At 46.8% G+C, this 16,091-nt stretch overlaps 1 protein-coding gene across 2 annotated transcripts in view; it reads left to right on the top strand.

Moving 5' to 3' along the window:
• irf2b (interferon regulatory factor 2b) overlaps positions 1-9,736 on the top strand; it is a 42,529-nt gene extending 32,793 nt beyond the window's left edge. The window contains exons 9-10 of one of the 2 annotated variants that reach the window (XM_055632034.1): positions 4,396-4,439; positions 8,448-9,736. In XM_055632034.1, coding sequence (XP_055488009.1) covers positions 4,396-4,439; positions 8,448-8,762 — 359 coding nt within the window. In that variant the 3' untranslated portion in view covers positions 8,763-9,736. The remainder of the gene's footprint in view (positions 1-4,395; positions 4,440-8,447) is intronic. The other variant, XM_055632035.1, reaches the window with a different exon arrangement.
• The last annotated feature ends 6,355 nt before the right edge of the window (positions 9,737-16,091 follow it).

A 16,091-nucleotide genomic window follows, 5' to 3' on the forward strand; every position in this document is an offset into this window, starting at 1 on the left:
AGGAGGGAGAAAGCAAGGACTATCTGAAATTGGAGAAGTCAATGTTCATACCGCTGGGGTGAAAACTACTCAAGCAAAATATGAGGAGCAGCTTCTCCAATTTGCGGTGGGACTCACTCTGGCCATGGAGGAGGCCCAGGACAGAAAGGTCAGATACGGAATGGGAGGGGGAGTTGAAGTGCTGAGTCACTGGGAGATCAGGTTGGTTATTGCGAACCGAGCGGAGGTGTTGGGCGAAGCGATCGTCAAGCCTGCGCTTGGTCTCACCGATGTAGAGCAGCTGACATCTAGAGCAGCGGATGCAGTAGATGAGGTTGGAGGAGGTGCAGGTGAACCTCTGCCGCACCTGGAACGACTGCTTTGGTCCTTGGATGGAGTCAAGGGGGGGGAGGTAAAGCGACAAGTGTAGCACATGAATCGATGGACAATGAAATTCCTTTTTTGCGTACAGTTCAATAATAATCTTGCTATACTGAGGCACATGGATAATGAGCAGGTCTTGGTAAGATTTGATCTTGGCATCATGTTTTTCGGATGTTATCGGCTGAAGAACTTGGTCCTGCGCTCTGCTGTTCTATGTTCAATGTCCCAACAACTAAATAAAATGGCGGCACGGCGCAGCGGTAGAGTTGCTGCCTCAAAGCATCTGACTACGGGTGCTGTCTGTATGGAGTTTTGTACGTTCTCCCCGTGACCTGCATGGGTTTTCTCTGACAATAGACAATAGGTGCAGGAGTAGGCCATTCGGCCCTTCAAGCCGGCACCGCCATTCAATGTGATCATGGCTGATCATCCACAATCAGTACCCCATTCCTGCCGTCTCCCCATATCCCCTGACTCCGCTATCTTCAAGAGCCCTGTCTAGCTCTCTCTTGAAAGTATCCAGAGAACCTGCCTCCACCGCCCTCTGAGGCAGAGAATTCAACGGACTCACAACTCTGTTTGAAAAAAAGATTCCTCATCTCTGTTCTAAATGGGTTACCCCTTATTCTTAAACTGTGGCCCCTGGTTCTGGGATCGCCCAACATCGGGAACATGTTTCCTGCCTCTAGCATGTCCAAACCCTTAATAATCTGATATGTTTCAATAAGATCCCCTCTCATCCTAAATTCCAGAGTTTACAAGCCCAGCTACTCCATTCTCTCAACATATGACAGTCCCGCAATCCCAGAATTAACCTGGTGAACCTACGCTGCACTCCCTCAATAGCAAGAATTCTGAGATCCTCAGTGTAATCCCACACTCCAAAGACGTACAGGTTTGTAGGTTAATTGGCTTGGTATAAATGTCCGCTGTCCACTAGTGCCATGCAGGGTAATATTCATACCACTGGGTGGTAAGCTGCTCAAGCTAACTATGTTTTGTTTATTGTCACGTGTACCGAGGTACAGAGGAAAGATTGTCTGAATCAACCATCAGAGTTATTGTCAAATAACCATGACGACAACATTAATCTCATTAGTCACCTGCATCTCCTCCTCAAAAATATCTATGTAAGACCAAGTTATAGAAGCAAATCTAGGTCAGTTGGATCATCGTAATTCACTCAAGAAGATCATGACTGGCAATGGTGAAAGGCTTGGATAGAGTGTATATGGAGACGATGTTTCCACTAGTGCGAGAGTCCAGGGCCAGAGGCCACAGCCTCAGAATAAAAGTACGTACCTTTAGAAAGGAGATAAGGAGGAATTTCTTTCGTAAGAGGGTGGTGAGACTGTGGAATTTGAATGGCAGCGGAGGCCATGTCATTGGATAGTTTAAGATCATTATAAGATTATTAAGGGTTTGGACATGCTAGAGGCAGGAAACATGAAGTCTCTGCCTCAGAGGGCGGTGGAGTCCGGCTCCCTGGATACTTTCAAGAGAGAGCTAGATAGGGCCCTTAAACATAGCGGAGTCAGGGGATATGACAGGAACGGGGTACTGATTGGGGATGATCAGCCATGATCACATTGAATTGCGGTGCTGGCTCGAAGGGCCGAATGGCCTACTCCTGTACCTATTGTCTCTTGCCTATTGATAACCGCCCATCAAGCCCAAAGCCAAAGTACTATCTAAACTGATTATACAAACCTTTGCTCAGGATAATAACTAACTCCATATGCAAGCTACCAACAAGCCTGTTTCCACACTTTATCACCCTATGATTATGACTCTAGCAGCACATAAAAACTGATGGTGTTGAAAGCTGCATCATGACCTCTTCTCCCATCTCCAGCTTTTCTCCTCCTCATGGACATTCCTGTCGGCCTTCCACCCAAACCTGTAAACTGGGCCTGACCCCAGCCTTTAACCCTGTCGGGTTTTCACCATTCCTGGTGAATGCAGAGTCTTTTACCCAGAGTAGAGGAATCAAGAACTATAGGACATAGGTTTAAGGTGAAGGGGCAAAGATTTAACAGGAACCTGAGAGGTCATTTTTTTACACGAAGGGTGTGTATGGACTGAGCTGCCGGAGGAGGCAGTTGAGGCAGGAATTATCACAATGCCTAAGAAACATTTAGACAGGTACATGGATAGGACAGGTTTGGGGGGATATGGGACTATGTGTAGATTGGACATGTTGGTCGGTGTGGGCAAGTTGGGTCGAAGGGCCCGTTTCCACGCTGTATGACTATAGCCCTTTTAAATGCTTTAATTGTACCGACCTTAACTACTTCCTCTGTCAGCTTATTCCATTTGCCCACCACTCTTTACGTGAAAAGGTTGCCCCTCGGGTTAGAAACATAGAAACATAGAAAATAGGTGCAGGAGTAGGTCATTTGGCCCTTTAAGCCTGCACCGCCATTCAATATGATCATGGCTGATCATCCAACTCAGTATGGGTTCCTATGGATTCTTAGAGCAGCTTGTAATGGAGCCGACCAGAAAAAAGGCATTTCTGGATTTAGTGTTGTCCAATGAACCAGATATGATAAGACAACTCAAGGTAAAGGGACCGCTTGGAGGTAGTGATCATAATATGATTAGTTTTAATCTGCAATTTGAGGAGCAGAAGGTTAAATCACAGTGATGCAGTTGAACAAAGGGGACTATGAAGACATGAGAGGGGAGCTGGCCAAGGTAGACTGGAAAGGGATCCGAGCAGGAATGACGGTGGAACAGCAATGGCAGGAATTTCTGGGCATAATCTGGAAGACGCAGGATAATTTCATTCCAAAAACGTAGAAAGATTCTAAGGGGAGTAGGAGGCAACCGTGGCTGACAAGAGAAGTTAGGGATGGAATAAAACTAAAAGAAAAGATGTATAACACAGCAAAGAGTAGCCGGAAGCCAGAGGATTGGGAAACTTTCATAAGACAACAGAAGGAAACAAAACTGGCAATACGGGCTGAAAAGATGAAGTACGAAGGGAAGTTGGCCAGCAATGTAAAGAAGGACAGTAAAAGATTCTTTAGATATGTTAAGGGAAAAAAAGTAGCAAAGTCAAATGTGGGTCCCTTGAAGGCAGACACGGGTGAAATTATTATGGGGAACAAGGAAATGGCAGAAGAGTTGAACAGATACTTCGGATCTGTCTTCACCAAGGAAGACACAAACCAGAAGTACTGGAGGACAGAGGATCTAAGGGGGTAGCAGAACTGAAATAAATTTTCATTAGGCGAGAAATAGTACTGGGTAGGATAATGGGACTGATGGATGATAAATTGAATATATTGAAAAGACTAGGCTTGTATTCACTGGAGTTTAGAAGAGTGAGGGGGATCTTATAGAAACATATATAATTATAAAAGGACTGGACAAGCTAGATGCAAGAAAAATGTTCCCAATGTTGGGCGAGTCCAGAACCAAGGACCACAGTTTTAGAATAAAGGGGAGGTCATTTAAGTTTGAGGTGAGAAAAAACGTTTTCACCCAGAGAGTTGTGAATTGGTGGAATTCCCTGCCACAGAGGGCAGTGGAGGCCAAGTCACTGGATGGATTTAAGAGAGAGTTAGATAGAGCTCTAGGGGCTAGTGGAGTCAAGGGATATGGGGAGAAGGCAGTCATGGGTTATTGATTGGGGACGATCAGCCGTGATCACAATGAATGGCGGTGCTGGCTCGAATGGCCGAATGGCCTCCTCCCGCACCTATTTTCTATGTTTCTATGATCTACTGAGTTACTCCAGCATTCTGTGAAACGTCACCTATCCACGTTCCCCAGAGGTGCTGCCTGACCCGCTGAGTTACTCCAGCAATTTGTGTCTATTTTCTATGGAATAGAGGCAAATGTTAGCAGTAGATGTGCTCTGACTGTGAGCAGTTGTTCATAGATTGAAGGTTTTGGCTATTATACACTTTGAACCTAAATCTCAAGAGATCCATGTTATTCTGAAAGGAATAAAATGCTTTTGCGGAGTGGTGCAAGTTGACCCTCCCTTTAAACTAATTCTCACTTTTGTTTGTCCATTAGAAAGTGAAACGGATAGTGTTGCAACTGATGCAGACCATGATGAGGTCAGTAAATAACATCCTGCTTTGAAGTGAAACAAAGGGAGAGGTTTATTTACTTGGGGGATTTACTGATTGGGGGATGATCAGCCATGATCACATTGAATGGCGGTGCTGGCTCGAAGAGCCGAATGGCCTACTCCTGCACCTATTGTCTATTGTCTATTGGGAAGGATTTTTAGCCTTGGCGATACAACATGGAAACAGGCCCTTCGGCCCACCGTGTCCACACCAGCCATCGATCGCCCATTCACACCCACTTTCCCACCCACTCTCTGCACACCAGGGGCAATTCTTACCGAGGGCCAATTAACCTACAAACCTGCACGTCTTTGGAGCGTAGGAGGAAACCGGAGAGCTCGGAGAAAAACCCGCGCAGGTCACGGGGAGAACGTGCAAACTCCGTACAGACAGCACTTGTAATTAGGATGGAACCCGGGTCTCTGGCGCAGTGAGGCAGCAACTCTAACATTGCGCCACCGTGCCTAGTGTCTCAATTGTGATGCTCCGATACATACTGTACATTGCTGTAACACTCGTATTTCGCTTGGGCAGCTGACAACCCAGCGATATGAGTATTGATTTCTCTTGCGTCAAGTAACCCCTTGCTTTTCCCTCTCTCTCCATCTACCCCCTGTCCGAGTTCTCCGACTAATTCCACTGTCCTCCTGATTACAAATTACTGTTTGCACGCCTCGTTGTCACCTTCCCCACAGCCAACAATGAACAATTCTGCATTCCCTTGATCATCGTCAGCTTTGATCTGTTCTTTTCGCACCGTACACATGCCATTTGTACCCCTCCATATCTCTCGTTTCCCTCTCCCCTCCGACTCTCAATCTGAAGAAGGGTCTCGACCCAAAACGTCACCCATTCCTTCTCTCCAGAGATGTTGCATTTTGTGTCTATCTTCGGTGTAAAGCAGCATCTGCAGTTCCTTCCCACGCTGTTGTGGTCACGATCTCAGCGCCATCAACCTCGGGTCGATCAGTAAAAGGACCTGTTCAATTATAAATTTGAAGCTTAAAATAATGTGAGGAATTTTCCTTGTTCTGCATGTTTCAATGAGGTGTCCCCTCATTCTTCTAAACTCCAGCGAGTACAGGCCCGGTGCCGACAAACGCTCATCGTAGTTTAACCCACTCATTCCTTGAGATCATTCTTGTAAATCTCCTCTGGACCCTCTCCAGAGCCAGCACATCCTTCCCAAAATTGCTTACAATATTCCAAATGCGGCCTGACCAGCGCCTTATAGAGCCTCAGCATCACATCCCTGTTTTTTGTATCCAAGCCCTCTTGAAATCAATGCTAGCATTGAGTTTGCTTTCTTTACTACCTGTCCTGATTTGACACCGATTAACTTTTTGGGAATCCTGCACCAGCATTTCCAAGTCCTTTTGCCCCGATTTCTGGATTCTAGCGCCTTTTAGAAAACAATCTACGCCTTTATTTCTGCTACCAAAATGCATGACTCCAGAACCAGGGGCCACAGTCTTAGAATAAAGGGGAGGTCATTTAAGACTTGAGGTGAGAAAAAACGTTTTCACCCAGAGAGTTGTGAATTTATGGAATTCCCTGCGACAGAGGGCAGTGGAGGCCGTTGCTGGATGGATTTAAGAGAGAGTTAGATAGAGCTCTAGGGGCTAGTGGAGTCAAGGGATATGGGGAGAAGGCAGGCCCGGGTTATTGATAGGGGACGATCAGCCATGCTCACAATGAATGGCGGTGCTGGCTCAAAGGGCCGAATGGCCTCCACCTTCACCTATTTTCTATGATTCTGCACTCCATATTCCATCTGCCACTTCTCTGCCCACTCTCCCAACCTGTCCAAGTCCTTCTGCAGAGTCCCTGCTTTCTCCACACTACCTGCCCCTCCACATATTTTCATATCATCCGCAAATCCCCTCGTCCAAATCATTAAGATACAACGTGAAGAGTAGCGGCCCCAGCACCGACCCTTGCGGAACTCCACTAGTCATTGGCAGCCTGCCATAAAAAGCCCCCTTTATTGCCACCCTTTGTCTTCTGCCATCCAGCCAACCTGCTATCCATGCTAGTTTCTGCCCCTTTGATACCGTGGGCCCTCACGTGTGGCACCTTATCAAAGGCTTTCTGAAAATCTAAGCAAACAACATATACTGATTCTCTTTTGTCTGTCCTGCTAATTGCTTCTTCAAAAAGTCTCGCAATGGTGCTAGTGTATGGGGGTTATTGATGGTCGGCATGGACTTGGTTGGCCGAAGAGATTGTATCCATCCTGTGTCTCTAAAGTCTAAGGTCTAAAGAGAGAGTACAATGACAATTAAAATTGAATCTGAATCTGAATCTGCATAACTCTAGTTGCCCTCTCCCCTGACCCTCAGTCTGGAGAAGGGTCTCGACTCAAAACGTCATCTATCCATTTTCTCCAGAAATGCTTAGTTACCCCAGCATATTGTGTCTTATCTGCCAGAGGAGATAGAAGATACATGGATAGGACAGGTTTGGCAGGATGTGGGCCAAATGCGGGCAAGTGGGACTTGCTTAGATGGGACATCTTGGTCTGCAGGGGTAAGTTGGGTCGAATGGTCTTTTTCCGTGCTGGATGGATGACTCTGTGACTCCATAGCTGGCGTCCGGCCCTTCCCCCACACATCAGCTACAGAGATGAACTTCTTCACCTTTTGTTTTAAAAAACAAAAATATTTATTCAAATATTAAAATAGTATTTACAACCCAATAAAACAAAGCAGATCCCACCACCATAAAACAAGACAAAACAATGATACTAAGTAAACTGCTAAGCAACTAAATTGCAATCCTTGTCCAGGATGTATTCAGCCCCTCTCGGTGGCCAGCGGTCCCGGAAATCTCCCAGGGTGCCCGTGGACAGCGCGTAGTCCCTTTCTAGTACCACCCGGGTGTGGACGTGACCCCGGAAAAAGGGCAGGCAGCCGGCTCTTCCGCCTGGTGCCGAGCCTCGCGGATGGCCAGCTTGGCCAGGCCCAGGAGCAACCCTCCAGGTCCAGCACACTTTCAGCCCTGCCAACATCTTCACCTTGGTGGGAGGCGGCATTCAACCACCTTCTTCCCCATTTCCTCAGAATGGACGGGACAGGTTTTGGAGGGATCATGGGCCAGACGTATAGAAACATAGAAACATAGAAATTAGGTGCAGGAGTAGGCCATTCGGCCCTTCGAGCCTGCACCTCCATTCAATATGATCATGGCTGATCATCCAACTCAGTATCCCGTACCTACCTTCTCTCCATACCCCCTGATCCCCTTAGCCACAAGGGCCACATCTAACACCCTCTTAAATATAGCCAATGAATTGGCCTCAACTACCTTCTGTGGCAGAGAGTTCCAGAGATTCACCACTGTCTGTGTGAAAAAAGTTCTTCTCATCTCGGTTTTAAAGGATTTCCCCTTTATCCTTAAGCTGTGACCCCTTGTCCTGGACTTCCCTAACATCGGGAACAATCTTCCTGCATCTAGCCTGTCCAACCCCTTAAGAATTTTGTAAGTTTCTATAAGATCCCCTCTCAATCTTCTAAATTCTAGAGAGTATAAACCAAGTCTATCCAGTCTTTCTTCATTAGACAGTCCTGACATCCCAGGAATCAGTCTGGTGAACCTTCTCTGCACTCCCTCTATGGCAATAATGTCCTTCCCCAGATTTGGAGACCAAAACTGTACGCAATACTCCAGGTGTGGTCTCACCAAGACCCTGTACAACTGCAGTAGAACCTCTCTGCTCCTATACTCAAATCCTTTTGCAATGAAAGCTAACATACCATTCGCTTTCTTTACTGCCTGCTGCACCTGCATGCCTACCTTCAATGACTGGTGTACCATGACACCCAGGTCTCGCTGCATCTCCCCCTTTCCCAATCGGCCACCATTTAGATAATAGTCTGCTTTCCTGTTTTTGCCTGTATGTGGGTGGGTGGGTGGGACTCGTGCGGGCGGGGACACGTCGGGCCGAAGGGCCTGTTTCCACGCTGTGTGACTCCGCCACTGTTATTTCCTCAGATGACTGAGGGCGGCAAGCAAGACCGGACGCACTGGCAACAGAGCCACATCGAGGGGAAGGAGTTTCTCAGCAACGTGGGTGTGAACAGTGTGTACTACACGGCCAGCATGCCCGGCCAGAGTCCCAGCATCCACCTGCTAAGCAACGGGTGTGACGGACCCGCACCTTACACCCCGGCCACCACCTTATCGGTGAAGATCGCCGCCTCGCCTGCCGCACCTTCGCACCATTCTTCCATAAAGCTTCGCATGGCAGAGAGCCGGGCCACGGTTATCGTGAAGGCGTCGGACTTAACCAGAGGCAAGAACTGCTGAAAAACACACACACAGTTTGGTCTGGAGTTTAACGTTACCTTCGTCTGATGAGGATAAAACTGGGCTGCAACTGCACTGTCACCTAACGTGTGAATGGACCTTACGGGGCCGCATAAAAACACAGAATGAAGAGAACTGGGAGCCACTCGACTTCACCTGCCGACTCCAGTTCGTTCATCAAATTCTAACTCAGGACTACAGGTTTATGAACTATTTTATTTCCTTTGAGTTTCCCTGTTGCACTCGTATTTTCTCCCCCTCCCCCCACCCCCCTCCCCCACCCCCGAAAAAAAGCAAAAGAAGAAATTGGCTGGGCAATGCCCACCCCCCCCCCTCCGTATCCGAACAGACAAAATGGGACCAGTATGGGGAGATATAACAGAAATGTGCCTTATAAACCTGGCTGGCCGCAGCAGGAGAAATGTGAACTGCTTGTAAATGTTTTTTTTAAAAATCTTTTTTTAAATGTGAATATGTATGTAGTGCAGGAGAAATGAAACTTTATGGCCTGCTTTTGTTTGTTTGCACCTTAAATCCTAGTCTAGCACTAAACGCAATCATATTAATGGCGATTAAACGCAGAAATTCAGAAATTTTATAAAAAATTATTGTGGTTCAGAGTTCTAATTCTAAGCCTGCTTTTACTGTTCTCTGCTCAAGCTCAGAATTACATTAAACAGCAAGCACATGGAAATTGCCTAGATTTTTTTTTAAATAAGAAAGGATTTAGTCTTTTTCTAAAGCAAGCTTTTTATTTTTTGTTATCACATGTAAAGGGATTATTTTATTCAGGGTAATTGAATGCTGAAGTGAATATAGATCTTTATCTTTTTTACCAAAGTATGTTTGTTGTTTCTGGTCGGCTTTTGTCGGCATAAATATCTGTGGTAAATTGTTGATTTTTTTTTACAAATTTGTAGCAATTACAAAAAGTATCCAATAAAATGTAGCCTCTACATCACTGACTAGAGAAAGTGACTCTTGTCATTATTCTTTGAACTTGATAATACACTGTGGACGGCTCGATTGTAATCACGTATTGTCTTTCCGCTGACTGGTTAGCACGCACCACCTCCAGTTTAAATTCCATTTGGAATATTTTGGAGGACCAAGAAACCAAGAACCAAGAACAAAAAGCTCTTCACTTTGACAACAAACTGAACGGATTGATTAATGTTCCACGATCACATTGGGTTTTTAAACTAGTTCTTGCTTTTTAGGTGTCTGAAGAAGGGTTTCGGCCCGAAAACGTCGCCTATTTCCTTTGCTCCATAGATGCTGCCTCACCCGCTGAGTTTCTCCAACCTTTTTTTTCTACCTTCATGTTTTTTAACCATTTTTTAAACCTTTTGTTCAGATGAGTTTGGTTTACCGAGGTACAGTGAAAAGCTTTTGTTGCTAACCAGTCAGCAGAAAGACAATACATGATTACAATCGAGCCGTTCACAGTGTGCAGATACAGGATAAAGGGAATAACGTTTAGTGCAAGATAAAACCAGTAAAGTCTAATCAAGGATAGTCCGCGGGTCACCAATGAGGTAGATAGTAGGTCAGGACCGCTCTCTGGTTGTGGTAGGATGGTTCAGTTGCCTGATAACAGCTGGGAAGAAACTACCCCTGAATCTGGAGGTGTGCGTTTTGACACTTCTGTGTCTTTTGCCTGATGGGAGAGGAGAGAAGTGACCAGGGTGCAACTGGTCCTTGATTATGCTGCTGGCCTTGCCGAGGCAGCGTGGAACGGAATACTCTATTGCCACACGTGACAAGGCACAGTGAAATTCTTTGCTTGCATACCTAAGGTAGTCAGCGTGAGGTATAAATTGAGTAAATGGAAGGGAGGGTGGTTTGGGGAGGTTGGTTTGACCTGGGAATCTCTGCTGATTGTTATTGTGTTCAAGTGGACCCTGGAGTGGGATCTCCAGCAAAAAACAACATGGGTGATCGGGGAGGTGCCCACCGATCCGAACCCCCCTGTGGCCGAACGGAAGACCCGGTGGATCGCGGGCTTCATGGGGAGCCCACCGCGCTGGTCCCCTGCTCATTAATCCCTCCAGATTCAGGAACAGTTTCTTCCTGGCTGTTCTCAGGCAACTGAATCATCCTACCACGCCAGAGAGCAGTGCTGAACTACTATCTACCTCATAGGAGACCTTCGGCTATCTTTAAACGGACTTTACCGTTACCAAATGTTATTCCCTTTATCGTGTATCTATACGTTGTGGACGGCTCCATTGTAATCATGTGTGGTCTTTCCGCTGACTGGATAGCTCCCAACAAAAATAACTTTTTTTTTACTGTACCTTGATACACCTGTACCTTGATACACCTGTACCATGATACACCTGTACCTTGATACATCTGTACCTTGATACACCTGTACCGTGATACACCTGTACCATGATACATCTGTACCATGATACACCTGTACCGTGATACACCTGTACCATGATACACCTGTACCGTGATACACCTGTACCGTGATACACCTGTACCGTGATACATCTGTACCGTGATACACCTGCACCGTGATACACCTGTACCTTCATACACCTGTACCTTGATACACCTGTACCATGATACACCTGTACCGTGATACACCTGTACCATGATACACCTGTACCGTGATACACCTGTACCGTGATACACCTGTACCTTCACACACCTGTACCTTGATACACCTGTACCGTGATACACCTGTACCTTGATACACCTGTACCTTGATACACCTGTACCGTGATACACCTGTACCTTGATACACCTGTACCTTCACACACCTGTACCGTGATACACCTGTACCGTGATACACCTGTACCTTGATACACCTGTACCGTGATACACCTGTACCTTGATACACCTGTACCTTCATACACCTGTACCTTGATACACCTGTACCATGATACACCTGTACCGTGATACACCTGTACCTTGATACACCTGTACCGTGATACACCTGTACCTTGATACACCTGTACCTTGATACACCTGTACCTTCACACACCTGTACCTTCACACACCTGTACCGTGATACACCTGTACCGTGATACACCTGTACCTTGATACACCTGTACCTTCACACACCTGTACCTTCACACACCTGTACCGTGATACACCTGTACCGTGATACACCTGTACCTTGATACACCTGTACCGTGATACACCTGTACCTTGATACACCTGTACCGTGATACACCTGTACCTTGATACACCTGTACCTTCATACACCTGTACCGTGATACACCTGTACCGTGATACACCTGCACCTTCACACACCTGTACCGTGATACACCTGTACCATGATACACCTGTACCTTGATACACCTGTACCGTGATACACCTGTACCGTGATACACCTGTACCGTGATACACCTGTACCTTGATACACCTGTACCGTGATACACCTGTACCTTGATACACCTGTACCGTGATACACCTGTACCTTGATACACCTGTACCGTGATACACCTGTACCGTGATACACCTGTACCTTGATACACCTGTACCGTGATACACCTGTACCGTGATACACCTGTACCTTGATACACCTGTACCGTGATACACCTGTACCGTGATACACCTGTACCGTGATACACCTGTGGGCACATGAGGGCCAATGACTTACGGTCGCCAAGCCCGCCCATGTGGAGGATCCGCGCCGCTCGCTCCAAGCGGCTGAGCCCAAAGGTGTGGAGAAGCAGCGCCTTGAGGCCTTCATATTTATTGGCCGCTGGTGCCTCGCGCAGGTGAGGCACCAAGCGACCAGCCTGGTCGAGAGCGCCGACCACATAGAAGTAGCGGATGTCATCCGCTATGATCCTGCGGGTGTGGAATTGAGCCTCGGTCTGCCGGAACCACACCTGGGGCTGCGAGGTGCAGTCGACCGGCAGCTGAAGTGCGACCGCGTTTTGTTGGGCCTGGTCGGCGGCAGAACTAGAGTTGAGCGCAGGCGGCGTCCATTATTGCGGTCCAAAATGCCTATGTTGGACCGTCGGGGTCACCAACGAAGCAGGATACGAATTGTCAAGCAAATAATTATTTATTAGTGATACACAGTTCAGCTCCCAAAACCACATTAAGGGACATTACCGTTGCCAACCCTATACATGCCCCAGGGAAACCCCGTGACCCACTCCTCCCGCCAAACCAAGTCACATGACCCAACCCATAGAGCCGAGGGTTCGCACTATGCACGGCTGACCACCAGGGGCCACCACATTGGTATAAATGTAAACAAATGTCCCTGGATGGTGTTAATGTGCGGGGATCGCTGGTTGGTGCAACTAAGTGGGTTGAAGAGCCTGTTTCTGCGCTGAATATGTATCTCTCTAAACAGCACAGCACTGCAACAGACCCTTTGGCTCAGATTAATTTAGTTTACCGAACATGATGCCAGGATAAACTAAACTCATCTGTCTGAACGGGGTACTGATTGGGGATGATCGGCCATGATCACATTGAATGGTGGTGCTGGCTCGAAGGGCTGAATGGCCTACTCCTGCACCTATTGTCTATTGTTCATGATCCAGATTCCTCAAGGCCATTGGTGAGTCTAATACTGTGTTCATTTATGTTCACCCTGCCATACGAAAAAGACGTCACCAGCTGTAGAGATTGCGGAGAAGTTGTTGTACGAAGATGTTCCCCCGGCTTCGATGGCCTGAGGTTAGGGAGAGGAGGGATTGGGTCAAGCTGGGACTCTATTCCTAATGGCCCTGTCCCACGGTACGAGTTCATTCCAAGAGCTCTCCTGAATTCGCCCTGATTCGATCTTGGAGATTTACGGTAATGGCCGCTTGTCGGTACTCGGGGCTCTCGTGGACATTTTTCAACATGTTGAAAAATCTTCCCGAGTCTTCCCGAGCTTACCCGCCGTTAGCGAATCTTCCAGAGTACCTGCCGTTAGTGTTACGAGCCGCTAAGAGACGTCCCCGAGCTCCGACGTACCCGCTATGTTCATTCTCCGTGCTTACCACGAGTTTGATTTTTTAAAATTTAACTTGGGAGAGCTCTTGGAATGAACTCGTACAGTGGGACAGGGCTTTTAGGGTTAGAGTCCCAGCTTGCCCTAATCCCTCCTCTCCCTAACCTCAGGCCATCGAAGCCTGGGTGTTGAGGGGTGATCTTATAGAGGTGTATAAAAATCACTGGGGGAATTGATAAGATGAATGCACAGAGTCTATTACGTGTGAGTAGGGGAATCAGGAACCAGGGGACACGGATTTAAGATGAGAGGGGAATGATTCAAAAGGAACCTGAGGGGCAACTTTTTCACGTAAAGAGTGGTGGGCACATGGAACAAGCTGACAGAGGAAGTAGTTAAGGTCGGTACAATTACAGCATTTAAAAGGGCTATAGTCATACAGCGTGGAAACGGGCCCTTCTGCCCAACCTGCCCACACCGACCAACATGTCCAATTTACACATAGTCCCATCTGCCTGTGTTTGGCCCATATCCCTCCAAACCTGCCCTATCCATGTACCTGTCTAAATGTTTCTTAGGCATTGTGATAATTCCTGCCAACTACCTCCTCCGGCAGCTCATTCCATTGGTGCTCTGGTTCTTGATTCCCCTACTCTGGGTAAAAGACTCCGCATTCACCCTAACTCTTCCCCTCATGATTTTATATACCTCTATAAGATCACCCACTCAGCCTTCTGTGCTCCATCGATAGAGCCCTATCCTGCCCTGACTCTCAGTCTGAAGAAGAGTCTCGATCCAAAATCTCACCTATTCCTTTTCTCCAGAGATGCTGCCTGACCCGCTGAGTTACTCCAGCACTCTGGGAAACGTCACCTATCCATGTTCTCCAGAGATGCTGCCTGACCCGCTGAGTTACTCCAGCACTCTGTATCTATCTGCAGTGCAATATGGAAACTTGCCAATGCACACCAATCAGCTCAAAGTGCAGAATGCAGTGGTCAGATAAGCAAACATTAACAAATACCTGGAACGCAGCGCATGTATGTGTGGATGATTTGATTGTAGAAGTCATTGACTTCCAAAACCTTGAAGAATAGTGTATTAGAAGGAAGTGCAGATGCTGGAAAATCGAAGATAGACAAAAATGCTGGAGAAATTCAGCGGGTGAGACAGCATCAAAATGGAAACATGCCAATGTTTAATATACATAATGTATATATTTTTAATGAACTCAGCACGGTGGTGCAGCGGTAGAGTTGCTGCCTCACAACGCACAGAGACCCGGGTTCCATCCTGACTACAGGTGCTGTCTGTACGGAGTTTGTACCTTCTCCCCGTGACCTACGTGGGTTTTCTCCGGCTGCTCCGGTTTCCTCCCACACTCCATTGACGTACAGTTTGTAGGCTAATTGGCTTCAGTAAAAAAAATGGAAAAAGTCCCCAGTGTGTGTAGGATAAAAGGTAGGCAAAAATGCTGGAGAAACTCAGCGGGTGAGGCAGCATCTATGGAGCGAAGGAAATAGGCAAAGTTTCGGGTCGAGACCCTTCTTCAGACGTGTAGGATAGAACCTGGTGATCGCTGGTTCTACGTGGACTCGGTGCGCCGAAGAATAGTTTTGTTTTGTTTAGTTTAGTTTATAGTTACAGCGTTGTATCTCTAAACTAAACTCAACTAAACTCCATGGCATATACAATTTGGGTTCCTTTGATGCTTTCGACCGAATGCAAGGATTATTAAAAATAATTCTCTTCTATACAGGTTCATCCGTGAACCTGAAATGGAATGTTTCTCAATGTACTGTTGCCCAAGGCACACAATTAAAGCAATTCTTAGACGTACAATTCACACTCCACCCCGCACCTTATGCATGAATGATCAATAACCACTGCAATCCAGTTATGTTTTTAATGCACCAATTTTAATTTTGACTAGTCTGCTGATTGCATGTTTCGAGGAATAAACTGCTATCACTAATGGCACCTTATTGTGTGTGGGGGACATGTCCCACAGTTTTATTAGCTGTAAAACACTAAAGGCAATGGAGTTGAAAACACTGCAGATAATATTCGCACACAGCTAGCCACGTCAGCAGGTCATAGGCTTAAGTTAAAGGGGGAAAGATTTAATAGGAACCTGAGGGGTAGCATTTTCACACAAAGGGTGGTGGGTGTATGGAGCGAGCTGCCGGAGGAGGTAGTTGAGGCAGGTACTATTGCAACGTTTAAGAAACAATTAAACAGGTGCATGGATAGTTGTTTGAGAAAAAACTTCAGATGCTGGAACTATCGAAGGTAGACAATAAATGCTGGGGAAACTCAGCTGGTGAGGCAGCATCTATGGAGAGAAGGAATAGGCGACGTTTCAGGTCGAGACCCTTCTTCAGACTTCAGGGCAGGTTTGGAGGGATATG

Source organism: Leucoraja erinacea, chromosome 3, assembly GCF_028641065.1.
Source record: "Leucoraja erinacea ecotype New England chromosome 3, Leri_hhj_1, whole genome shotgun sequence".
Taxonomy (NCBI): Eukaryota; Metazoa; Chordata; class Chondrichthyes; order Rajiformes; family Rajidae; genus Leucoraja; species Leucoraja erinaceus.